We start from the raw sequence: 26,840 nt of genomic DNA, 5'->3' as shown, positions 1-26,840 counted from the left end.
CAGGAGAGAAACCCTGGCCCTGGGGTACAGGCTTATCTTCCGGTGCATCTGCAGATTGGACCTGGACCACTTGTCCAGCAGGTCCCACTGAAACGTTCTTGCATGGAACCTGCCAAACGGAATGGCCTCGTAGGCCGCCACCATTTTTCCCAGCACTCGAGTGCAGTGATAAATCGACACTCTTGGCGGTTTCAGAAGTTCCTTGACCATGTTCTGGATTTTCGGAGCTTTTTCCAACGGGAGAAAGATCCTCTGCAGGTCGGTGTCCAGAATCATGCCCAAAAACGATAGCCGAGTTGTCGGAATCAACTGTAACTGCACCTGCAGGGAGAGCGCAACGCTTTTCAGTAAATGCTCCTGTGATCTCGCCTTTATCAGAAGATCGTCCAAGTACGGGATAATTGTGACCCCTTGCTTGCGCAGGAGCACCATAATTTCCGCCGTTACCTTGGTGAAAATCCTCGGGGCCGTGGAAAGACCAAACGGCAACGTCTGAAATTGGTAGTGACAATCCTGAACAGCGAACCTCAGGTACGCCTGATGAGGATATATGGGGACATGTAGGTATGCATCCTTTATGTCGACCGACACCATAAAATCCCCCCCTTCCAGACTGGAGATCACTGCTCGGAGAGATTCCATCTTGAATTTGAATTTTTTTAAATAAAAGGTTGAGGGATTTTAAGTTCAGAATCGGCCTGACCGAGCCATCTAGCTTCGGGACCACAAACAGGGTTGAATAAAACCAGTCTCCCTGTTGTGACGGGGGGTACCGTGACAATGACTTGCTGTTGACACAGCTTTTGTATTGCAGCACATACTACCTCTCTATCTGGAAGAGAAACTGGTAAGGCCGATTTGAAAAATCGGTGCGGAGGCACGTCTTGGAATTCCCGCTTGTATCCTTGGGTCACAATATCCAGCACCCAAGGATCTAGGTCCGAGCGAACCCAGACCTGACTGAAGAGCTGAAGACGTGCCCCCACTGGTGCGGACTCCCGCAGCGGAGCCCCAGCGTCATGCAGTGGACTTGGTTGAAGCCGGGGAGGACTTCTGTTCCTGGGGGCTTGCCCCAGCCGGGGATCTTTTACCTCTTCCCTTACCTCTGGCCGCGAGGAAGGAAGAACCACGTCCTTTCCTGAACTTGTGTGACCGAAAGGACTGCATCTGGTATTGAGGTGTTTTCTTTTGCTGTGGAGGGACAAAAGGCAAAAAGGAAGACTTACCCGCGGTAGCTGTGGAAACCAGGTCCGCGAGGCCCTCACCAAACAAAACTTCACCTTTGTAGGGCAGAGCCTCCATAGCCTTCTTAGAGTCAGCATCACCATTCCATTGATGAGTCCACAACGCCCTCCTAGCTGAGATTTCCATGGCATTGGCCCTTGATCCCAAGAGGCCAATATCCCTCGCAGCCTCCCTTAGATAAACCGCTGCGTCCCTGATGTGACCCAGGGTCAAAACTACGCTGTCCCTATCCAGGGTGTCTATGTCAGATACAAGTTATCTGCCCACTTTTCAATAGCGCTACTCACCCATGCCGATGCCACGGCCGGCCTGAGTAGCGTACCGGTAGTAACATAAATAGATTTTAAGGTAGTTTCCTGTTTACTATCCGCAGGATCCTTAAGGGCTGCCGTGTCAGGGGACGGTAGCGCCACCTTCTTGGACAAACGCGCCAGGGCTTTGTCCACTGTGGGTGATGATTCCCACCGTAATCTATCCGGCAAGGGGAAAGGATACGCTATAGCAATTCTCCTGGGAATCTGCAGTCTCTTGTCAGGAGACTCCCAAGCTTTTTCAAAAAGAGCGTTCAATTCATGAGAGGGAGGGAACATTACCTCAGGTTTCTTTCCCTTAAACATACAGACCCTTGTGTCAGGGACAGTGGGGTCTTCCGTGATATGCAACACATCTTTAATAGCCACAATCATGTACTGAATACTCTTAGCCACTTTAGGATGTAACTTGGCATCATTATAGTCGACACTGGAGTCGGAATCCGTGTCGGTATCTGTGTCTGCTACCTGGGTAAATGGACGTTTCTGAGACCCTGAGGGGGCCTGAGACTGTGATAAAACATCACCCATGGATTGTCTCCATGCTTGGTTCTGAGACTCAGAATTGTCTAACCTCTTATGTAATAAAGCCACACTTGCATTTAAAACTTTCCACATATCTACCCAATCAGCAGTCGGCGCTGCCGACGGAGTTACTCCCACATTCTGTTCAGCTCCCTCACCAGCCTCCTCCTGGGAAAAGCATTCAATTTCAGACATGTCGACACACACGTACTGACAACCCCAAACACATTGGGCTATAGGGGACAGACCCACAGTAAGGTCCTTCAGAGAGACAGAAAGGGAGTTTGCCAGCTCACACCCAGCGCTCCACCGGTCTGAAGGAATTAACCAATGTCCCAGACCTGTAAGCGCTTTTTATATAATAGTAATCAACACCAAAGTGCCATGCCCCCCCCCCCCCCCCCCCCTCGTTTTGTGCACCCTGTTTCTTGTGGTAGCAGTGAAGGGCCAGGAGCATCGTCTCTGCAGCTGTGCTGTAGAGAAAATGGCGCTGGTTTGAGCTGAGGAGGAAGCCCTGCCCCCTATATGGTGCGCTTCGGTACCGCTTTTTTTATACTGGTGGGGGTCCCTATACATTGCCTAGGCAATGTATATACATATAGCCAGGTTAAATATGAGGTTTTATTGCTGCCCAGGGTGCCCCCCCCCCCCCCCTGCGCCCTGCACCCATGTAGTGCCGCTTGAGTAAGGGAGCAATGGCGCGCGCTGCGCGGTACCTCCGGAAGATCTGAAGTCTTCTGCCACCTTTGAAGTCTTCTTTGCTTCTTTACTCACCTGGCTTCTCTCTTCAGGCTCAGTGAGGGGGACGGCGGCGCGGCTCCGGGAACGAACAGCTAGGCGCACAAAGTGATCAGACCCTCTGGAGCTAATGGTGTCCAGTAGCCTAAGAAGCAGAGCCTTTGAACTCACAGAAGTAGGTCTGCTTCTCTCCCCTCAGTCCCACGAAGCAGGGAGCCTGTTGCCAGCAGTGCTCCCTGAAAATAATAAACCTAACAAAAGTATTTTCTAGAGAAACTCTGTAGAGCTCCCCTAGTGTGCAACCAGTCTCCTTTGGGCACAGAATCTAACTGAGGTCTGGAGGAGGGGCATAGAGGGAGGAGCCAGTTCACGCCCATTTAAAGTCTTAAAGTGCCCATGTCTCCTGCCGATCCCGTCTATACCCCATGGTCCTTTTGGAGTCCCCAGCATCCTCTAGGACGTATGAGAAATAGGCCTTCTCCTGAGGTACAGGAGGGGCTTCTGTAACTTCCAAAACTTCCATTATAGCCACAATCATATACTGTATATTTTATTTAATTTATGATCTACTTCCCTGGAGTCACTATCGTCGACATAGGAATCAGAGTCCGTGTTGGTATCAGTATTTACAATATTTGCAAACGGTATTTTATGTGACCCAGAGGGGTCGCCTGCGGATGGGAGAACAGAACCTTGAAAAATCACATCTTCCACAGATTTTCTCCAGCATTCTGCATGAGAATCAGATTTATCTAATCTCCTATTGATATGATGCACGCTATCACGTATTTCTTTCACCCATGCAGGCTCTTGGTGTGCCGGCAGCGCCACCACATTACAACTCTGTGTCCCTAAAATGGCTTCCTCGGGAGAAGAACTCCCTGCCTCAGACATGTCACACTCGTGCACACACACACACCCCAGACACTCTGGGACTTATAGGGGACAGACCCACAGTAAAATCTGTCAGAAGGACACAGTTAGGAGCAGCCAGTTCACAACCCCAGCGCCAGTACACAATGTCTGTGAACACAGAATGCCCACTGACACAAGCGCTTTTTTATAGTGTAAATACACCCTGTAAAGCACCAAATTCACTGTGCCCCCCCCCACTTGTTTTGCACCCTGATACTTGTATTCAGTAGTGTTGTCTCTGCAGCTGAGGAGAGAGAGAAAATAGCGCTGAGCAGTGTGCTGGCTGACTGAGGAGGAAGCTCCGCGCCCGCAATAACGCGTTTCCCCTCAGAGATTTTTCACCTAATATTTATACTGGCGGGGGTAGGGCTGTACCTTCGCATCTTATGCCCCCTTTTTGCCAGTTTACAAGGTTATTTGCTGCCCAGGGCGCCCCCCTCGCTCTGTGTGTGTGTTGGCAGCAATGGCGCGCTGCACTCCCGTCAGCCGTCACTATCTTGATTGAAGATTCATCTTCTCACACTCACCTGTCTTCTGACTTCTGGCTCTGTGAGGGGGGTGACGGCGCGCTGTGGGAGTGAACATCTAGACACGGCTAGCGTTCAGTACCCTTCAGGAGCTAATGGTGTCCTGTCAGCCACCAGAAGTAGAGCCATGAAACTCTTTAGGAAGTTGGTTCCTACTTCTGCCCCCTCAGTCCCACGAAGCAGGGAGACTGTTGCCAGCAGTTCTCCCAGAAAATAAAAAACCTAACATAAGTCTTTTCAGAGAAACTCAGTAGAGCTCCCCTGGAGTGCATCCAGTCTGCCTGGGCACATTTCTAAAACTGAGGTCTGGAGGAGGGGCACAGAGGGAGGAGCCAGTTCACACCCTTTGAAAAGTCCGTGCCCATGGCTCCTGCGGAACAGTCTAAACCCCATGGTCATGAAATGGACCCCAGCATCCTCTAGGACGTATGAGAAACAGGAGTGTACAGAACGAGGCCACTCACTGTATAAGGATGGTAGCAATTATGGATCAATTTACTTATACTGGTAACAAAAAGTAACGGCTGCTTTGTGTTAGCACTGACCGAAGTATGTCATAGAAACATATAATCTAATGGCAGATAAAGACCACTTGGTCCATTTTGTCTGCCCTAAACATCCAAACACGCACACACTTACATATTTACACATTAGGGTTAATTTTTGTTGGGCGCCAATTAACCTACTGGTATATACTTTTGGATTGTAGGAGGAAACCGGAATACCTGGAGGAAACCCACGCAAGAGATTATACAAACTCCATGCAGTTAGGAGGCCATGGTGGGATCATGACATCATTGGTGGGAGGCAGTAATGCTAATCATTACATCATTTGGTAAAATCATGCGATTACAGACCTTCCGACTTGTTAGGGAGGGAAACAGAGCCTCAAAATGATCTTCATGGACCAGATAATATGACAGCCAATAGAACTTCCCTCTAGCTGTTCTTAGAACATCTGGAAAAACACAGTTATGCCTTAGAAGAACGCCAAATATATTTTCAGACATTTTACCTTCTAGACACTGCCCTTTAAAGTAGACTTTCTGTTCTAGTCTGAAATTCTCCATTTCTTCTTCAGATGCAAAGTTTATTTCTCTGGACACAGATTTACATTTCAAGATTTTCTTGGGTACACGGGCTATAAAAAAAAAGTGAAAAATTTAACCGTATAAATAATACATTCTCCAAAAAAGGACACTGTACATCTCCCGTATACAAGGTGGGTCTCTTACATCTAGCCTCAATATGCCACACAGTGTGAGAGGCCTGGCCTGAGTGAGCTGCCTGGTCCCGTACAACTTTGCTAGTGCCAGGCATCTTTTTGCAGAAAATACATCTTAATCGCAATACAATGAGACTAGGATGCACCAGGAGAGATTTTGCAACATTTGTATATCTGTGTGTGACGGAGTCTGTATACAGAGCACAATGGAAATTGTATTGGTAAAAAAAGCTGCCGCTGCTATATTGTAGCACTTTGTATACATATTCACAGTCTCAGTCGCGCACAGATATACAAGTGCCACATATCAAATTTATTAGCACAATCTCCTAGTGCGTCCTAGTCACACTGTGTTGCAACTAAGGATGGGTACACACTTAAATGATATCAAGCCCAGTTTGGCATTTCCGGCCAAATCGGAACGTCAAATCGGGCATATTGTTAAGTGTGTATGCCTGATTTGTATGCTCCTGCAGTCTCGTGCGATATCTTCTGGTCGGATGTGCTGCTCGGCCAACCAGGGGATATCAGGTCCGATGTTGCATCCTACATTACGCCATTGTCCCCTGCATCGTGCAAGTGTATACGCGCTTGCCGATGTAGGGTCCTGTCGGATTGGCTGGCTACACATTGTTCTAGTGTGTCCCCAGCCTTAGAAGCATTTTTGGGAAAAATAAAACGCCTGACACTAGCTGAGTCTCATGGTACTTGTTGCACCAAGAGGGGCTGTTTGGCGCAACTGCAGCAAAGATGTATGAGAACACATCTGTATACAGATGTATTCTGTCTTAACCTGTACCCAAAAAACAACTTCTTGCAGAGAAATGTCCCAAATTACAGCCCCAGAAATAAAATACAGTTTAGAATAACTTTACATACTTGATAAGCCGGGTAATGTATGTTAATCCAATAGATGGGGAGGATATTAATATAAATACTACTGATTTTCTTTCAATCAAGCAGTATGCTAGAATGTGTTAGTGCAAGAAGCTACGATACAATTAATTTATTCTGAAATAGTCCTACTTACTGTACTGGTTGCAGTATGTGCCCTCAAGTTCTGACTGAGACCATAGCAGCTGCTAAAAGATTATACCTAAACTACGGGTGGTATTCAGTATACAGGTTGTGGGGATCCAGGCGCACAGTATACCGGCGCCGGAATCCCGACAACCGGCATACCGACACCTTTTCACCCTCTTGGGGGTCCACGACCCCCCTGGAGGGAGAATAGATAGTGCGCGCAGCGAGCACGCAAAAGCCTCATTTGCGCTCGCCCCGCTGTCGGCAAGCCGGCGGTTGGGATCCCAGCGCCGGTGTGGACCTGGCCGCCAACTCATACCACACCCTAAACTACAATTATCTGGCAAACTCTGTTTTCAGCACTTCCTGTTTATTGAGAAAACACATTTACAACAGGTACAGCATATATATGGTGCATTGCAAATCCTAGTTTGTGATGTACCTTGAGTTTGGATGGGCAATTGGAGGACTAGAGCTGGCCACAACCATAATCAGTAAAGACATGTGCGGGGTCATGTAATAGGTTCTGTTTTTATGGAACCGGCAGGATTTCATCAAGCGTGCCAATAGATTTAAAAAGGCAAATATTTATAAGGCTAAATCAACTAAAACTGATTGCAGCTTTAAATTTAGTGGCAATCTCGCTGAAATACCACTGGTTCCATAAATTCAGAATCTATTATATAACCCCCTTGTTCTCTTGGCATAACATAAAACCATAACAAATCATATTTAAACTCAGAAGAGGAACGGACTGGTCAAACCTAGGAGGCATGGTAGTTATTTCCTAAGGGGTGTACAGTTATTTCTCAAGGACCAATATACTATTTCACACCAAGTTAATATGGACAATATTATTATTTCTCCAATAATTGAGTTCTAGAAGGACACGCAGTACACCAAGCATCTTCTTTGCTCACCATAAACACGTGCTACATAGGTAAAAATAAGATTTTACTTACCGGTAAATCTATTTCTCGTAGTCCGTAGTGGATGCTGGGGACTCCATAAGGACCATGGGGAATAGACTGGGTCCGCAGGAGACAGGGCACTTTAAGAAAGAATAAGGAATACTGGTGTGCACTGGCTCCTCCCTCTATGTCCCTCCTCCAGACCTCAATTAAGGAAACTGTGCCCGGAAGAGCTGACAGTACAAGGAAAGGATTTTGGAATCCAGGGTAAGACTCATACCAGCCACGCCAATCACACCGTAGAACTCGTGATAAACTTACCCAGTTAACAGTATGAACAACAACAGAGCATCAGATAACCCTGATGCAACCATAACATAACCCTTATTTAAGCAATAACTATATACAAGTATTGCAGAAGAAGTCCGCACTTGGGACGGGCGCCCAGCATCCACTACAGACTACGAGAAATAGATTTACCGGTAAGTAAAATCTTATTTTCTCTAACGTCCTAGTGGATGCTGGGGACTCCGTAAGGATCATGGGGATTATACCAAAGCTCCCAAACGGGCGGGAGAGTGCGGATGACTCTGCAGCACCGAATGGGCAAACACAAGGTCCTCCTCAGCCAGGGTATCAAACTTGTAGAACTTTGCAAAAGTGTTTGAACCCGAACAAGAAGCTGCTCGGCAAAGCTGTAATGCCGAGACCCCTCGGGCAGCCGCCCAAGAAGAGCCCACCTTCCTTGTGGAATGGGCTTTTACTGATTTTGGAGGCGGCAAGCCAGCCGCAGAATGAGCCTGCTGAATCGTGTTACAGATCCAGCGAGCAATAGTTTGCTTTGAAGCAGGAGCACCCTGCTTGTTGGATGCATACAGGATAAACAGCGACTCAGTTTTCCTGACTCCAGCCGTTCTGGCTACATAAACCTTCAAAGCCCTGACCACATCTAGTAACTTGGCATCCTCCAAATCACGAGTAGCCGCAGGCACCACAATAGGTTGGTTCAAATGAAAAGATGACACCACTTTTGGCAGAAATTCCGGACGAGTCCGTAATTCTGCCCTGTCCATATGGAAAACCAGATAGGGGCTTTTATGTGACAAAGCCGCCAATTCTGACACACGCCTAGCCGAAGCTAAGGCCAATAGCATGACCACCTTCCACGTGAGATATTTGAACTCCACGGTTTTAAGTGGCTCAAACCAGTGTGATTTCAGGAAACTCAACACCACGTTAAGATCACAAGGTGCCACTGGTGGCACAAAAGGGGGCTGAATATGCAGCACTCCCTTTACAAACGTCTGAACTTCAGGAAGAGAAGCCAGTTCCTTTTGAAAGAAAATGGATAGGGCTGAAATCTGGACCTTAATGGACCCCAATTTTAAGCCCAAAGTCATTCCCGACTGTAGGAAGTGAAGGAAACGGCCCAGCTGGAATTCCTCTGTAGGGGCATTCCTGGCCTCACACCAAGCAACATATTTTCGCCATATACGGTGATAATGTTTAGCCGTCACGTCCTTCCTAGCCTTTATTAGCGTAGCAATAACCTCATCCGGAATACCTTTTTCTGCTAGGATCCGGCATTCAACCGCCATGCCGTCAAATGCACCCGCGGTAAGTCTTGGAACAGACCGGGCCCCTGTTGCAACAGGTCCTGTCTGAGAGGCAGAGGCCATGGGTCCTCTGTGAGCATTTCTTGCAGTTCCGGATACCAAGTTCTTATTGGCCAATCCGCAACAATGAGTATTGTTCTCACTCCTCTTTTTCTTACGATTCTCAGCACCTTGGGTAGAGAGGAAGAGGAGGAAACACATAAACCGACTGGAACACCCACGGTGTCACTAGTGCGTCCACAGCTATCGCCTGAGGGTCTCTTGACCTGGCGCAATACATTTGTAGCTTTTTGTTGAGGCGGGATGCCATCGTGTCCACCTGTGGCAGTTCCCAACGACTTGTAATCTGTGTGAAGACTTCTTGATGAAGTCCCCACTCACCCGGGTGGAGGTCGTGCCTGCTGAGGAAGTCTGCTTCCCAGTTGTCCACTCCCGTAATGAACACTGCTGACAGTGCTTTTACGTGATTCTCCGCCCAGCGAAGAATTCTGGTGGCTTCCGGCATCGCCACCCTGCTCCTTGTGCCGCCTTGGCGGTTTACATGAGCCACTGCGGTGATGTTGTCTGACTGAATCAGCACCGGTTGGCTGCGAAGCAGAGGCTCCGCTTGACTTAAGGCGTTGTATATGGCCCTTAGTTCCAGGATATTGATGTGCAGACAAGTCTCCTGACTTGACCACAGACCCTGAAAATTTCTTCCCTGTGTGACTGCCCCCCACCCTCGGAGGCTTGCATCCGTGGTCACCAGGACCCAGTCCTGAATGTCGAACCTGCGACCCTCGAGAAGGTGAGCACTCTGCAGCCACCACAGAAGAGACACCCTGGCCCTGGGGGATAGGGTGATCAGCCGCTGCATCTGAAGATGCGATCCGGACCACTTGTCCAACAGATCCCACTGAAAGGTCCTCGCATGGAACCTGCCGAAGGGAATGGCTTCGTATGACGCCACTATCTTTCCCAGGACTCGCGTGCATTGATGCACCGACACCTGTTTTGGTTTTAAGAGGTCTCTGACCAGAGTCACGAGCTTCTGAGCCTTCTCCGTCGGGAGAAAAACCCTCTTCTGGTCTGTGTCCAGAATCATGCCCAGGAAGGGCAGACGCGTCATAGGAATCAGCTGCGACTTTGAAATATTCAGAATCCAGCCGTGCTGTTGCAACACTTCCCGAGAGTGTGCTACACTGATCAGCAACTGCTCTCTGGACCTCGCCTTTATGAGGAGATCGTCCAAGTATGGGATAATTGTGACTCCTTGCTTTCGCAGAAGCACCATCATTTCTGCCATTACCTTGGTAAATATTCTCGGTGCCGTGGACAGACCAAACGGCAACGTCTGGAATTGGTAATGACAGTCCTGTACCACAAATCTGAGGTACTCCTGATGAGGTGGATAAATGGGGACATGCAGGTAAGCATCCTTTATGTCCAGAGACACCATAAAATCCCCCTCTTCCAGGCTTGCAATGACCGCTCTGAGCGATTCCATCTTGAACTTGAACCTTTTCAGGTAAATGTTCAGGGATTTTAAATTCAATATGGGTCTGACCGAACCGTCCGGTTTCGGTACCACAAACATTGTGGAATAAGAACCCCTTCCCTGTTGAAGGAGGGGAACCTTTACCACCACCTGCTGGAGATATAATTTGTGAATTGCCGCTAACACTATTTCCCTCTCTATGGGGGAAGCTGGCAGGGCGATTTGAGGTAACGGTGCGGGGGCATTACTTCGAATTCCAGCTTGTATCCCTGAGACACAATCTGTATAGCCCAGGGATCCACCCGTGAGCGAACCCACTGGTGGCTGAAATTTCGGAGACGCGCCCCCACCGATCCTGGCTCCACCTGTGGAGCCCCAGCATCATGCGGTGGATTTAGTGGAAGCCGGGGAGGACTTCTGTTCCTGGGAACTAGCTGTATTGTGCAGCTTCTTTTCTCTACCCCTGCCTCTGGCAAGAAATGACGCACCTCGGACTTTCTTGCCTCTTTGTGAACAAAGGACTGCATTTGGTAATATGGTGCTTTCTTAGGCTGTGAGGGGATATATGGCAAAAAAATTTACTTCCCAGCCGTAGCTGTGGAAACTAGGTCCGAGAGACCGTCCCCAAACAATTCCTCACCCTTATCAGGTAAAACCTCCATGTGCCTTTTTGAGTCGGCATCACCTGTCCATTGCCGAGTCCACAGGACCCTTCTGGCAGAAATCGACATTGCATTTATTCTAGAGCCCAGTAGGCTAATGTCTCTCTGGGCATCTCTCATATATAGGACAGCGTCTTTTATATGCCCCAGGGTCAGTAATATAGTATCCCTGTCCAAGGTATCAAGTTCCTCAGATAAAGTATCTGTCCATGCTGCTACAGCACTACACATCCAGGCCGACGCAATTGCCGGCCTTAGTATGGTACCTGAATGTGTATAAACGGACTTCAGGATACCTTCCTGCTTTCTATCCGCAGGATCTTTTAGGGTGGCCGTATCCTGTGACGGCAGGGCTACCTTCTTAGATAAGCGTGTCAAAGCTTTGTCTACCCTAGGGGAGGATTCCCAGCGTAACCTGTCCGCTGGCAGGAAAGGATACGCCATAAGCAAACGTTTGGAAATCTGCATTTTTCTATCTGGAGATTCCCAAGCTTTTTCACATAACTCATTTAACTCATGTGAAGGGGGAAAGGTCACCTCATGCCTTTTTTCCCCAAACATATAAACCCTCGTCAAGGACTGGGTTTTCCTCTGAGATGTGCAATACATCCTTCATTGCTATAATCATGTAGCGGATAGCTTTAGCCATTTTAGGCTGCAACTTTGCATCATCGCCATCGACACTGAAGTCAGAATCCGTGTCGATATCTGTGTCAACAATTTGGGATAGTGGGCGCTTCTGAGACCCTGACGGCCTCTGCGCTGTAGGATCAGGCATGGGTTGAGACCCTGACTGTCCCAAGGCTTCAGCTTTATCCAACCTTTTATGCAAGGAAGTAACATTATCATTTAAAACCTTCCACATATCCATCCAATCGGGCATCGGCGGCGATCCCACATTCATTTGTACCTGCTCTGCTTCCACATAGCCTTCCTCGTCAAACATGTCGACACAAGCGTACCGACACACCACACACACAGGGGATGCTCTATTTGAGGACAGAACCCCCACAAGGCCTTTTGGAGAGACAGAGAGAGAGTATGCCAGCACACACCCCAGCGCTATATGACCCAGGAATTACACAGTAACTTAGTATTTACCCAGTAGCTGCTGTATAAATTTATGTGCCCCCCCTCTCTTTTTACCCTCTTTCTACCGTGAATCTGCAGGGGAGAGCCTGGGGAGCTTCCTCTCAGCGGAGCTGTGGAGAGAAAATGGCGCTGGTGAGTGCTGAGGAAGAAGCCCCGCCCCCTCAGCGGCGGGCTTCTGTCCCGCGATTTTGTGTAAAATAATGGCGGGGGCTCATGCACATATACAGTGCCCAACTGCATATATGCCACTTTGCCAAGAGGTCTCTAATTGCTGCCCAGGGCGCCCCCCCCTGCGCCCTGCACCCTACAGTGACCGGAGTGTGTGGGTTTAATGTGGGAGCAATGGCGCACAGCTGCAGTGCTGTGCGCTACCTCATATGAAGACTGGAGTCTTCTGCCGCCGCTTTTGACGTCTTCTTGCTTCTCACGCCGGCTTCTGGCTCTGCGAGGGGGACGGCGGCGCGGCTCTGGGATCGGACGACCAAGGGTGCGTTCCTGTGTTCGATCCCTCTGGAGCTAATGGTGTCCAGTAGCCTAAGAAGCATGACCTATCCGCAGTTAGTAGGGCTGCTTCTCTCCCCTCAGTCCCACGTAGCAGAGAGTCTGTTGCCAGCAGATCTCTCTGAAAATAAAAAATCCTAACAAATTACTATCTATTTAGAAAGCTCAGGAGAGCTCACTAAGGTGCACCCAGCTCGTCCGGGCACAGATTCAAACTGAGGTCTGGAGGAGGGACATAGAGGGAGGGGCCAGTGCACACCAGTATTCCTAATTCTTTCTTAAAGTGCCCTGTCTCCTGCGGAGCCCGTCTATTCCCCATGGTCCTTACGGAGTCCCCAGCATCCACTAGGACGTTAGAGAAAATGGGTTCACTACAGCTGGCCGGCGGTCGGGCTCCCGGCGACCAGCATCCCGGCGCCGGGAGCCCGACCGCCGGCTTACCGACAGCGTGGCGAGCGCAAATGAGCCCGCTGCGCTCGCCACGCTACGGGCACGGTGGCGTGCTATGCGCGCCACACTATTTTATTCTCCCTCTATGGGGGTCGTGGACCCCCACGAGGGAAAATAAGTGTCGGTATGCCGGCTGTCGGGCTCCCGGCGCCGGTATACTGAGCGCCGGGAGCCCGACCGCCGGCATACAGAAGACCACCCAGAGAAAATATGTAGATTTTACATTTGAACAAACCTGTTTGAAAGAAACAATTTAAAGAGTAGTTAAGTTACCTTCATGTTCAACACCTGGAAAGGACAGATCTTCGGCTCCTTGCCACATTGTTTTCCCGGTTTCACCATCTCGGAGAATCATTGAATTTCTAGTAAGGTTAAGGAATACAGCTGACTGTGTTCTAGAACACAAACAAACTCAACTAGAAAATTAAGACTATTTACTGTAATTACTAGGTACTCTTTAATGTATTGAAATACACTGTCGTTTTCTTTAAGTACAGTATTTTGTTTCTTTTGAAAAAAGTATGCTCTTACTCAAACCACCCCCCCAAAAAAACAACCTATTACTAATAATATGTAAGGAAAGTGGCACCCTGGTGCTTTCTGTACACATTTCCTTGCCTTTGGCTGCTCCACTTGCCTGCTACCGTGAAAGTGCGTCAGGATGACCTAAGCTGGTTACACACTACACAATGTGTGGACCCAGTGACATCGCATGCAACGGGACCCGGCGGGTGGGTATACACACTTGCCAATGCGTCGGTGGAGGCCATGCTGCATTCGGCAGCACTGCCCTCACTAGTGAGGTCTTCCATCAGCCTTGCATGAAGGGCCGATGGAGGATAATCGCTGACGACTCAAGGGAGAGCGCATCGTAAGCGACACAGTGGGTACACACTAGACAATGTACCAGATGTTGGTCAGATACGCCAGATTGGGAATAAAATTGGGCACGCAGTCATCTAATGTCAACACGGTCAACGAAGACAGTGGCATGGCGAAAACGGTACTGACACGGTAGTAATGTGATATAAAGCACTGTAATGTAGAATTAGAACTTTAGAAATTATGCTTTATCATTATATTTAATGTTATTCTGCCTACACTGTTACAATGCTTTAAATCACATTACTGTCATGTCAGCATGCTGTGTTCCACAAATAGCCATTTCCAGTGCCTGAGGAAGCGGTTAGGTTTCAAGAAATGCATTGCATCCATTAACCATTTATGACCCATTGCATGTCTATCCCAGTGATGACACTGGTAAAAAAAAAAAAAGACGAATGAGGCCCTAAGATACCCCCCAAAAAATAAGATTTCAAACCTACCGGTAAATCTTTTTCTCGTAGTCCGTAGAGGATGCTGGGACTCCGTAAGGACCATGGGGATAGACGGGCTCCGCAGGAGACATGGGCACTTTAAGAAAGACTTTAGGTATGGGTGTGCACTGGCTCCTCCCTCTATGCCCCTCCTCCAGACCTCAGTTAGAGAAACTGTGCCCAGAGGAGACAGACAGTACGAGGAAAGGATTTTTGTTAATCTAAGGGCAAGATTCATACCAGACACACCAATCACACCGTATAACTTGTGATATACTATCTAGTTAACAGTATGTAACAACAACATATCATCGGTCCAAAACCGACGAAACTATAACATAACCCTTATGAAAGCAATAACTATATACAAGTCTTGCAGAAGTAGTCCGCACTTGGGACGGGCGCCCAGCATCCTCTACGGACTACGAGAAAAAGATTTACCGGTAGGTTTAAAATCTTATTTTCTCTAACGTCCTAGAGGATGCTGGGACTCCGTAAGGATTATGGGGATTATACCAAAGCTCCAAAACGGGCGGGAGAGTGCGGATGACTCTGCAGCACCGATTGAGCAAACAGGAGGTCCTCCTCAGCCAGGGTATCAAATTTATAGAACTTTGCAAAGGTGTTTGACCCCGACCAAGTAGCAGCTCGGCACAGCTGTAGTGCCGAGACCCCTCGGGCAGCCGCCCAAGACGAGCCCACCTTCCTTGTGGAATGGGCCTTAACCGATTTTGCTAACTGCAATCCTGCCGTAGAATGCGCCTGCTGAATCGTGTTACAGATCCAGCGAGCAATAGTCTGCTTTGAAGCAGGGCCGCCAACCTTGTTGGCTGCATACAGGACAAACAGTGCTTCTGTTTTTCTGATCCTAGCCGTTCTGGCCACGTAAATCTTCAAAGCCCTGACCACATCAAGGGACTCGGAATCCTCCACATCACGTGTAGCCACAGGCACGACAATAGGTTGGTTCATATGAAAGGATGAGACGACCTTAGGTAGGAATTGAGGACGGGTCCGCAATTCCGCTCTATCCATATGGAAAACCAGATAGGGGCTTTTATGTGATAAAGCCGCTAATTCCGAAACTCGCCTAGCCGAAGCCAAGGCTAACAACATGACCACCTTTCAAGTGAAATATTTCAACTCCACTGTTTTAAGTGGTTCAAACCAATGTGACTTAAGAAAACTTAACACCACGTTAAGGTCCCAAGGCGCCACCGGAGGTACAAAAGGAGGCTGCATATGCAGTACTCCCTTCACAAAAGTCTGTACTTCAGGAAGAGAGGCCAATTCCTTTTGAAAGAAAATGGATAAGGCCGAAATCTGAACTTTAATGGAGCCTAATTTTAGGCCCAAATTCACTCCAGTTTGTAGGAAGTGAAGAAAACGGCCTAGATGGAATTCTTCCGTAGGAGCATTCCTGGCCTCACACCAAGAAACATATTTTCTCCATATTCGGTGATAATGTTTAGCTGTCACGTCCTTCCTAGCCTTTATTAGCGTAGGAATGACCTCATCCGGAATACCTTTTTCCGCTAGGATCCGGCGTTCAACCGCCATGCCGTCAATCGCAGCCGCGGTAAGTCTTGGAACAGACAGGGACCCTGTTGCAACAGGTCCTGTCTTAGAGGAAGAGGCCACGGATCTTCTGTGAGCATTTCCTGCAGATCCGGATACCAGGTCCTTCGTGGCCAATCTGGAACAATGAGTAATGTTCTCACTCCTCTTTTTCTTATTATTCTCAACACCTTGGGCATGAGAGGAAGAGGAGGAAATACATAGACCGACTGGAACACCCACGGTGTCACTAGGGCGTCCACAGCTACCGCCTGAGGGTCTCTTGACCTGGCGCAATACCTTTGTAGCTTTTTGTTGAGACGGGACGCCATCATGTCTATTTGGGGCAGTCCCCCCCCGACTTGCAATCTGTGCGAAGACTTCCTGATGAAGTCCCCACTCTCCCGGATGCAGGTCGTGTCTGCTGAGGAAGTCTGCTTCCCAGTTGTCCACTCCCGGAATGAACACTGCTGACAGTGCGCTTACATGATTCTCCGCCAAGCGAAGAATTCTGGTGGCTTCCGCCATCGCCACTCTGCTCCTTGTGCCGCCTTGGCGGTTTACATGAGCTACTGCGGAGACGTTGTCTGACTGGATTAGAACTGGTCGGTCGCGAAGTAAGGTCTCCGCTTGACGTAGGGCATTGTATATGGCCCTTAGTTCCAGGATGTTGATGTGAAGACAAGTCTCTTGACTTGACCAAAGGCCTTGGAAATTTCTTCCCTGTGTGACTGCTCCCCAACCTCGGAGGCTCGCGTCCGTGGTCACCAGGATCCAATTCTGAATGCCGTACCTGCGGCCCTCTAGAAGGTGAGCACTCTGCAGCCACCACAGGAGAGATACCCTGGCCCTGGGGGACAGGGTGATCCGCTGATGCATGTGCAGATGTGACCCGGACCATTTGTCCAATAGGTCCCATTGGAAAGTCCTTGCATGGAACCTGCCGAAGGGAATGGCTTCGTATGTCGCCACCATTTTTCCCAGGACTTGAGTGCAATGATGTACTGACACTTGTTTCGGCTTCAACAGGTTCTTGACTAGAGTCATGAGTTCATGCGCTTTTTCTATTGGAAGAAAAACCTTTTTCTGGTCTGCGTCCAGAATCATGCCCAAGAAGGGCAGGCGAGTCGCAGTATTCAGCTGAGACTTTGGAATATTGAGAATCCAGCCGTGTCGCTGTAACACCTTCAGTGAAAGGGATACGTTGTTCTGCAACTTCTCCCGTGATCTCGCTTTTAGGAGGAGATCGTCCAAGTACGGGATAATTGTGACACCCTGCTTGCGCAGGAGAACCATCATTTCCGCCATTACCTTGGTGAAAATTCTCGGGGCCGTGGAAAGCCCAAACGGCAACGTCTGAAATTGGTAATGACAATCCTGTACCGCAAATCTCAGGTACGCCTGATGAGGAGGATATATGGGAACATGCAGGTATGCATCCTTTATGTCCAGAGATACAATAAAATCCCCCCCTTCCAGGCTGGCGATGACAGCTCTGAGCGATTCCATCTTGAACTTGAACTGTTTTAAGTAAAGGTTCAGGGATTTTAAATTCAAAATGGGTCTGACCGAACCGTCCGGTTTCGGGACCACAAACAGAGTTGAGTAGTACCCCTTCCCTCTCTGAAGCAGGGGAACCTCGGCCACCACTTGTTGAAGACACAATTTGTGAATCGCATGTAACACTATCTCCCTTTCCAGGGGAGAAGTTGGTAGCGCCGATTTGAAAAACCGGCGAGGAGGCACCTCTTCGAATTCCAGCTTGTATCCCTGGGAAACAATTTCTATTGCCCAGGGATCCACCTGTGAGTGAACCCAGATGTGGCTGAAAAGTCGAAGACATGCCCCCACTGGAGCGGACTCCCTCAGGGGAGCCCCAGCGTCATGCGGTGGATTTTGCAGATGCCGGGGAGGACTTCTGTTCCTGGGAACTAGCTGTGTTGTGCAGCTTTTTTCCTCTGCCCTCACCCCTGGCAAGAAAGGACGATCCACGTACTCTTTTGCTTTTATTTGAACGAAAGGACTGCATTTGATAATGAGGCGCTTTCTTAGATTGTGAGGGAATATAAGGCAAAAAATTTGATTTACCTGCCGTAGCTGTGGAGACGAGGTCCGAGAGGCCCTCTCCAAACAAATCCTCACCCTTGTAAGGCAAAAACTCCATATGCCTCTTTGAGTCGGCATCACCCGTCCACTGTCGGGTCCATAAGACTCGCCTAGCAGAAATAGACATAGCGTTTATTCTGGAACCCAGTAGACTAATGTCTCTTTGAGCATCCCTCATATATAAGACAGTATCTTTTATATGCCCTAGGGTCATTAAAATGGTATCCTTATCAAGGGTCTCAATATCCGCTGATAAGGAATCTGTCCATGCTGCTACAGCACTACAAACCCAGGCCGACGCAATTGCCGGTCTGAGTAACGTACCTGAATGTGTGTAAATGGACTTCAAGGTAACCTCCTGCTTGCGGTCAGCAGGATCCTTGAGGTTAGACATATCTTGGGATGGGAGCGCTATCTTTTTTGATAAGCGTGTCAAAGCTTTGTCTACCCTAGGGGAGGATTCCCACCGTATTCTGTCATGTGACGGGAAAGGATACGCTATTAGAATCCTTTTCGGAATCTGCAGTTTTTTGTCTGGAGTTTCCCACGCTTTTTCGCATAATTCGTTCAGCTCATGTGAAGAGGGAAAGGTGACCTCAGGTTTCTTTCCCTTATACATGTGTACCCTCGTGTCAGGGACAGGGGGTTCCTCAGTGATATGCAACACATCTTTAATTGCGATAATCATATATCGAATACATTTAGCCACCCTTGGCTGCAATTTTGCATCATCGTAGTCGACACTGGAGTCTGAATCCGTGTCGGTATCTGTGTCAACTATTTGGGATAGTGGGCGCTTCTGAGACCCCGAAGGTCCCGGCGACATTGGGACAGACATGGGTTAACTCCCTGACTGTACCCTAGCTTCAGCTTTGTCTAATCTTTTGTGCAATAAATTAACATTAGCACTTAAAACATTCCACATATCCATCCAGTCAGGTGTCGGCGCTGCCGACGGAGACCTAACATTCATACACTCCCCCTCCTCCTTAGGTGAGCCTTCAACCTCAGACATGTCGACACGCGCGTACCGACACACACACACACACACACACACACACACACACACACACACACACAGGGAAGCTCTTTTCTGAAGACAGGTTCCCCACCAGACCCTTTGGAGAGACAGAGAGAGAGAATGCCAGCATACACCCCAGCGCTATATGACCCAGGAAAAAACACAGAATGTTTACCCAGTAGCGCTTTTGTAGCATGTATATGCGCCAATTATGTGCCCCCTCCCTCTACTTTAAAACCCTCTTTCACCGTGTGTCAAGCAGGGGAGAGTCCGGGGAGCTTCCTCTCAGCGGTGCTGTGGAGAAAAATGGCGCTGTGAGTGCTGAGGGAGAAGCCCCGCCCCCTCGGCAGCGGGCTTCTGTCCCGCTCAAATTTCTTAATAACATGGCTCTTTTTATACATGTACAGTGCCCAGCTGTACATGTATATATGTGTATTTGCCACAGGAGGTTTTTATTGCTGCCCAGGGCGCCCCCCCCTGCGCCCTGCACCCTTAGAGTGACCGATGTGTGTGAGGTGAATGGGAGCAATGGCGCACAGCTTCACTGCTGTGTGTTACCTCTATGAAGATCAAGGTGTCTTCTGCCGCCTCTGAAGTCTTTTCCTCACATACTCACCCGGCTTCTATCTTCCGTCTCTGCGAGGACGACGGCGGCGCGGCTCTGGGACGGACGGCGAGGGTGAGACCGGCGTACCGATCCCTCTGGAGCTAATGGTGTCCAGTAGCCTAAGAAACAGAGCCCTGAAACTCAGAGAAGTGGGTTTGTTTCTCTCTCCTCAGTCCCTCGATGCAGGGAGCCTGTTGCCAGCAGGCTCCCTGAAAATAAAAAACCTAACTAAAATACTTTCTTTTACAGGAAACTCAGGAGAGCTCCCTGAAAGCACCCAGTCTCCACTGGGCACAGTATCAAAACTGAGGTCTGGAGGAGGGGCATAGAGGGAGGAGCCAGCGCACACCCAGATCCAAAGTCTTTCTTAAAGTGCCCATGTCTCCTGCGGAGCCCGTCTATCCCCATGGTCCTTACGGAGTCCCAGCATCCTCTAGGACGTTAGAGAAATATATGGTTTGGTCTTTATCAACCCAACGTCCATCCTAATGGCCTAGTACACCAAAACATTAATATTCGTTCTAACTCGATATTTTAATATTCTAGCAACTCAAATTACTGTTCGCATGATTTTGCTGAACTTCGATTGATAAAGTACCTGGTTTGTAAATTGGGATAATCATCATGTGGTGTATATATACATATACACCGTGAGGTACAGTACCTTTAAACTTCCAACCATTGCAGCCTCCCAACGTGAAAAATATTAAAGTACACATTCATTTAACAATTCATTTAAAAAGGTACCATTCCATTCCACTATAAAAATCAGGCAATGACGCCCTCATGGTTTAATCCCCCCCCCCCCCATTACTTTAAGTTTCTAACTTTTTGTATTGTACAGATTGTTTATACCATTGTAGTTCTCACTGTACAGCGCTATGGACACTTTTACTCCTTTTCCACTAAAAGCCGGGTTCGACACAAATAATTGAACACTATTTCAAGCTGTGTCCCAGATACTGTACTTGAAACCCTGTTCACACCACAGGCTGGACTCAGGTTAGTGGCAGGTCATCCCTCTGCCGGTGCTCCATTGGCTTTTAATAGGACCCGGATTGGATGACCCGGTCACCCGTATACATGGCAGCCTTACCCAGGGCCTTCCCGGGTCCAACCCTGGTAGCTGCCTGGGTTGTATTCCCAGGTCACTAGACTCAGGTTATTTACCAAGGACTCTTTTCCACTGAGCCTGTGAACCAAGTATACCCGTAGTGTTCACGGTATGCTGTTTTAGCAGGGTGCCGCGCTCTGCCCGATTTTTAAAAGGCAAAATCTGCCCTGCCCTCTCTGCGGCGCCCTGCTAAAGTAGCCTGCCCGCTTCCTGCCCTCCCAGCGTGTATAGATGCCGTGCGCATGCGCACAGCATCCATTCACGTTACGGGAGAGCGCTTGGGGGAAGCCCAGCACCTCCGTAGGTGCTATGCACGCCCCCTTTAGTGATGCTGCCGGCCGCCCACGCCCCCTTTAGTAACGCTGCCATCCGACCATGCCCCCTTTAGTGACGCCGCAGGCCACCCACGACCCCTTTAGTGACGTCTGTTGGGGCCGCACTGCCAGCTCTAAAGATGTCTTAGAGCCACGCCCCCAATTTGCATAGCCACGCCCAGTTTTCAGACGCACACACAAGTGCCCCCACAGACTGGCGTCCTGCCCTCAAAAATTCCTAGGGGGGACACTATACCTGGCATTAACCCGGGATATTGCAGCAGTGGAAAAGGGGTATTATTGGCATCAAATAGAATAATAATAATAATAATAATAATAATATCATTATTATAATACAAAAGATACAGATCTACACAGCTTGCTTGCACTCATTGCATTATTTCAGACCACTTCTCTGATAAAGGCTGGGGACATGAACCTACAATCACTTAACTTAATTCTAGGAAAATTACAATTATGGCTCATAAATGACAGTTAAGGCCCATATAGACGGGCCAATGTGGGAGAGATGTGTGCTGAGCGAATCGCTCAGCACACATCTCTCCCCCCGCTCAGCACAGCGCGATGTGTGCTGAGCGTGCGGGGGGAGACGGGGGTGGCGCTCATTTCACCCAGCGGGTGAAGTGAGCGACCCACTAGATTGGCCTGCATGCTGGCCAATCTAGCACCAGCGATATCGATGCGCGGGGTTGCGCATCGCTATCACTGTAGGGGGTACACATGGAGCGATAATGCTTAAATTCTAAGCAATCTAGTCAGATTGCTTAGAATATCGCTCCGTGAGTACCACCCTTTACAAAACCAAAGAGAGCCTGGAGCTTTAAACTTTTATAGGAGGCGATTCAATACCATCTAAACTCAAATTACAGAATTTTTGCGCTACCATCTGGTCACAACGCCCACATTCTTACAGACAAATAAACAGTATTAGCCACAATATGCTAAGTGCCAGGCGTGCCCTGTACTCACAACCAGCCTCTTTTTGTGTTACTCCCTGAAGGAAAAACTGCAAATATTGTTTACAAAGAAAATCTGTGATCAATGTGTACAATATAAAATATACATAGCAATATTAGATAGCACTACTGTCTTTGTAACATTTGTTTTGCTGAGCAATAACAGACATCCATGCGAGTGAACCCGTGGGCAAATGTTATTTTTCAAACAAAGTCATACTTGGTAATTCAATTGTTTTATGGCCACCCTGAAATGCATATCACTTGTCACTTTAGACAGGGCGATATGCAATTGTTTGCTCAAGCATTGGGCGCCCTTCGTCTCTTCGCACATTGCTGCTTGCCCTCTCCGGACGGGACTAGCAGAAATAATAGGCACCTGCAGTAGTATGCATGCCCGAATGGAGCAACAATTGAACTGCTCTGTTAGGGCAGGGTGCAGCTAGAACAACTGAATTCCACCCATAAAGTGTACAGTTTTCAACAATAACTTTACACCTGCTATTATTCCTATAGACACCTCTACAGAATGTACAATGTTTGCCCCAGGCTTACAGTGTCAAGTATATGTACACTTTGGTGCAGAGTGCAGGCACTAACAGCATGACTAAGTGTTATCTCTTAATGGGATTAAACAGTTTAGAGTTTCTTCATCCCCACTAGGGACAGACAGAGGGTCACTGTAATTAGAGGCTATAGACCAGGAGTGGGCAATAAAGACTAGGAAGTCATGGACGTACTGTATAAAGTCGGTAAAACAGCAGAAGTTTTACAACAGACAAACTGGACAAGTATTTAATGAAAATGGCTCATCACGTAATGCAATAAAATAAATGCAAGCAATAGCCATTTTATAAGATCTTGTTTTGTTATTTTTAAGAGAAAGGAAGATAAAGTGTGAAAACGTATTTATCACTTGTCATTATACATAAAACTGTTCCCACCTGATACCTGCACACAATGTGCTAGAGCTAGATGCAACCATCAGCCATTATGCAGGCTGAGAAATGACACAAAACGTGACAGCAGCCTACGCCAAGCTTTATGTAGTTACAGCACTGCATAACGCAGCATGTAATGCTCTTATACAAAGTGCAGGCTCCACATATAGACCACTGATAGCATACTGATTTCCAGAATAGAACGTCATGAGTTTAACTATTTTTTTAAAGTACAAATAGCATTCACAGATGGAAAACCAGATCAGAGAGAAAAGTTTCCAGTGTGAAGATTATGTGCGTGGGGTTTGTATGAATACATGTGTTAAAAAGATTCAAGCAGACAAAACCATTGTGCTACAACAGGTTGTTATACCTTCAAATCTACTGAGAGATAAGATACTTACAACAATGCACATAGGAAAAGCAGGTGCCACTGGGGATGATTTAAGCAGCCGACAGGAAAAGTAGTTAACACAAGGATTAAAGCAAGTTGTACATAAAACGAGTGAGCTTTCTACACTCTAGGAATAAATACCTTAATCCGACAGACAGCTAAGAGGTAAAACAGTATTGTGATGGGGGAAAGGATTTCATGCATTGGTAGCAATTTGGTCAAATGGTTAAAAACATCATTTGAATCATTCATGCATACAGGCGTTGCATCATTCTATGCTAAAAGCAATACTAACAACGTACACCAAGTACATCGATGGGGTAGTTTCAATTTAGAAATATCTAGCTTAAGGATGGCAACATGATGCTGACATTGCAAGTCTATATAAAGCCTATACCTAAAAACATTGTTTCAGGGACATACCCAGCTGGAATAAAACTGTATAGTACCCAATGCAGATATTATATAGGCTTATGTACCAGATCTATTATTATCTCTTTGGCCATTTTTTCAGATGCCCCACACTTTTTTTTACTCAATAATATCAGCTTGTCTCTCTATTGTATACTGCTAAATACATAATCTTACACACTGCATTACAACGTACTATGGCCCTCATTTCGAGTTGATCACTCGCTAGCTACTTTTTGCAGCCGTGCAAACGCATAGTCGCCGCCCACGGGGGAGTGTACTTTCGCTTTGTTAAGTGTGCGATCGCATGTGCAGCCGAGCAGTACGAAAAAGTTTTTTGCAGTTTCAGAGTAGGTCTGAACTTACTCAGCCCTTGCGATCACTTCAGCCTGTCCGGTCCCGGAATTGACATCAGACACCCGCCCTGCAAACGCCTGGACACGCCTGCGTTTTTCCAAACACTCCCAGAAAACGGTGAGTTGACACCCATAAACACCTTCTTCCTGTCAATCTCCTTGCGATCGGCTGTGCGAATGGAATAGTCGCTAGAAGCCATGAAAAAAAACGATGTACTTTGTACCCGTACGTCGTGCGTGCGCATTGCGGCCCATACGCATGCGTAGTTTTGCCGTTTTTTTAAATGATCGCTACGCAGCGAAGAAAGGCAGCTAGAGATCAACTCGGAATGAGGGCTTATATGCAGACATAGAGAAACACTCCCACGTCATAATAAGATATACCTCACACCGCTTATTGTGGAACTTCCAGTTATTTATTGAAGCTGCGTATATATGTTATTTATTCTAAACGATTTGCTACTTGCAACACATAGCACTTTATGATTACTTTAGGAATCTTAAATCAGATTTTGATTTCATAATACTTTTTACGGTACTTAGTACCAATGAACATGTAATAAAGTTATACTTTAAATATTTATTGCAGAATAGCCCCTTTTCTATAAGTGCACACCTCCCAACATGACCCTCTCCAGGAGGGACAGAATGGTCTGCTCCTGGACTTCCTTCTTAATTTATGATTGCCACCACCTGTGCTGAAATACCTTTCTTATCCATTAACCTGTTCAACACAGGTGCCAGCAAACATAAATTGAAAGAAAAGTCCAGAAGCAGAGCATTGTGTCCCTCCTGGAGAGGGTCATGTTGGGAGGTATGTAAGTGTGTGCCACCAGAGTCCCCTTTTTCTTTTCTTTCTCATCACATTGTACATTTACATATGACTCTGGGGTGTACCACTGACAGGATAAGAGCAGACACCTAGAAGTGGCCTTTTTTGGAAGTGAACCCCTTAAGTAAATGGTCAGTTAGACTTGGGATAACACACATCTCTGGCTCTTAAACTCGGTCTTCAGGACTCCAAACAGTTCATGTTTTCCAGGTCACCCAGCAGGTGCACAGGTGTACTCATTAATGAGGACAGAGTTTGAAAACCTACTGTATGTTATTGACTTTAGATAAAATACCTTTCCCTTCCCCTGTTCCCTCATCATTGTTGTGAAGTCTATATAAAGCATATTGTGGTTGGTAACACTCTACTTACTCCCCTTTCACACCAAGCTTCTGACCAGGGATATTGCTGGGGCAACCAAGATCCTGGCATGGCGTGAAAGTGTCTACCCGGGTTGTGTGTCCTGGGACTTTGACCATGGTCACGAGGGGTCGAACTTGGGACCCACCCGTGTAGGCTGCAGTTTGAACGACGCAACCCGGGCTAACTGACCCAGGTCACGCTAAAGGGACCAGAGAGGCGGATCAGCAGCACTTGGCAATAATGCCAACAGATCAGGCAGACTGCACAATGGTGCAGAATGAAAGGGATGACCCAGCAATAACGTTTTTAATGAGAAAGGAGTATTATAATAAAGGGCATAAAGTCAGCAACATTAACAAACAGGTGTAAGATTACATAAAACTAGTAGTTTCCCTTACAGAAAACTAGAACAAGCTGGAACTTATCGGTTATTTGCTATTATTATTAATGTTTACAGGTATACCAAACTCGCATTTCAGCTAACCTTCGACAGGTGAAACACCAGAGGAAGTTGGGCCTGTGCGCTTAAGGTGTATGCACAGCTATGATATGAACATCGCTGGCAGGAAAATAGCTCTGTGCATACACACTGAGCGATTTTCCCTGTGCCCAGCGATGTTCACAGGGGGTGAAGCACTTTCCACAGAAGACGACTGTGGAAAGTGCTTCACTCGGCTGTTCAAACAGCCCGACGGACAGTGGCGGCCAGCGATGATGTGGGACCTCACATCAGCGCTCACCGCCAGGCCATACACACTGGCCGAGTTTAAGCTGAAAGTAGCTCAAAACGCCAAGAGTTAGCTACTTTGAGCTCAAAATCGGGCAGTGTGTATGGGCCTCTCCAATTCAACAAAAAGGCTTCCTCTACATACTGTATGGCCTTAGTAAATGGCTCACCGTATAAGAACAAGGTACATAACTCACGGCTCTAAGATGTACAAGAACAAGGTACATAACTCACGGCTCTAAGATGTACGTGTAAGTAAATTCAGCAACATCTATTCACTATTATTATCCACTACAAGTCCCATCAAAGATACAGCCTGCACTGAGGATAACCGAAATGACAGCTTGTGTGCTATTCAGTCTGCTGTCCAGTAAAACTCCAGTACCTACAGTAGTTATTGCTGGAAAGAATTTTCCCTTTTAAACATAATCCGCACTGGATGCAGTCCTAGAAACCTCACATAAGGAAAAAATAAAAATAAAAACAGATGTAGCTGATTTTTTCCCCCCCAACATGCTTAAAGGATTACACATTTTAAATATTTAATACTGAGTAGTTGACGGCAGGCTCAAGTCAGGGTTCTGCC

The 26,840-nt window shown here is 47.6% G+C and overlaps 1 protein-coding gene across 1 annotated transcript in view; it reads right to left on the bottom strand.

Annotated features, from left to right (window-relative positions):
- PDE6D (phosphodiesterase 6D) overlaps window positions 1-26,840 on the bottom strand; it is a 166,557-nt gene that overhangs the window by 40,269 nt on the left and 99,448 nt on the right. Inside the window, exons 2-3 of the mRNA XM_063916547.1 lie at window positions 13,492-13,580; window positions 5,277-5,402 (exon numbers count right to left, since the gene is read on the bottom strand). Of these exons, the coding sequence (XP_063772617.1) occupies window positions 5,277-5,402; window positions 13,492-13,580 (215 nt within the window). The remainder of the gene's footprint in view (window positions 1-5,276; window positions 5,403-13,491; window positions 13,581-26,840) is intronic.

This window comes from Pseudophryne corroboree, chromosome 4 (genome assembly GCF_028390025.1).
Source record: "Pseudophryne corroboree isolate aPseCor3 chromosome 4, aPseCor3.hap2, whole genome shotgun sequence".
In the NCBI taxonomy this organism is placed as follows: domain Eukaryota; kingdom Metazoa; phylum Chordata; class Amphibia; order Anura; family Myobatrachidae; genus Pseudophryne; species Pseudophryne corroboree.
The sequence above is the reverse complement of the archived record's forward strand: the minus strand, read 5'-3'. Positions and strand labels throughout refer to the sequence as shown.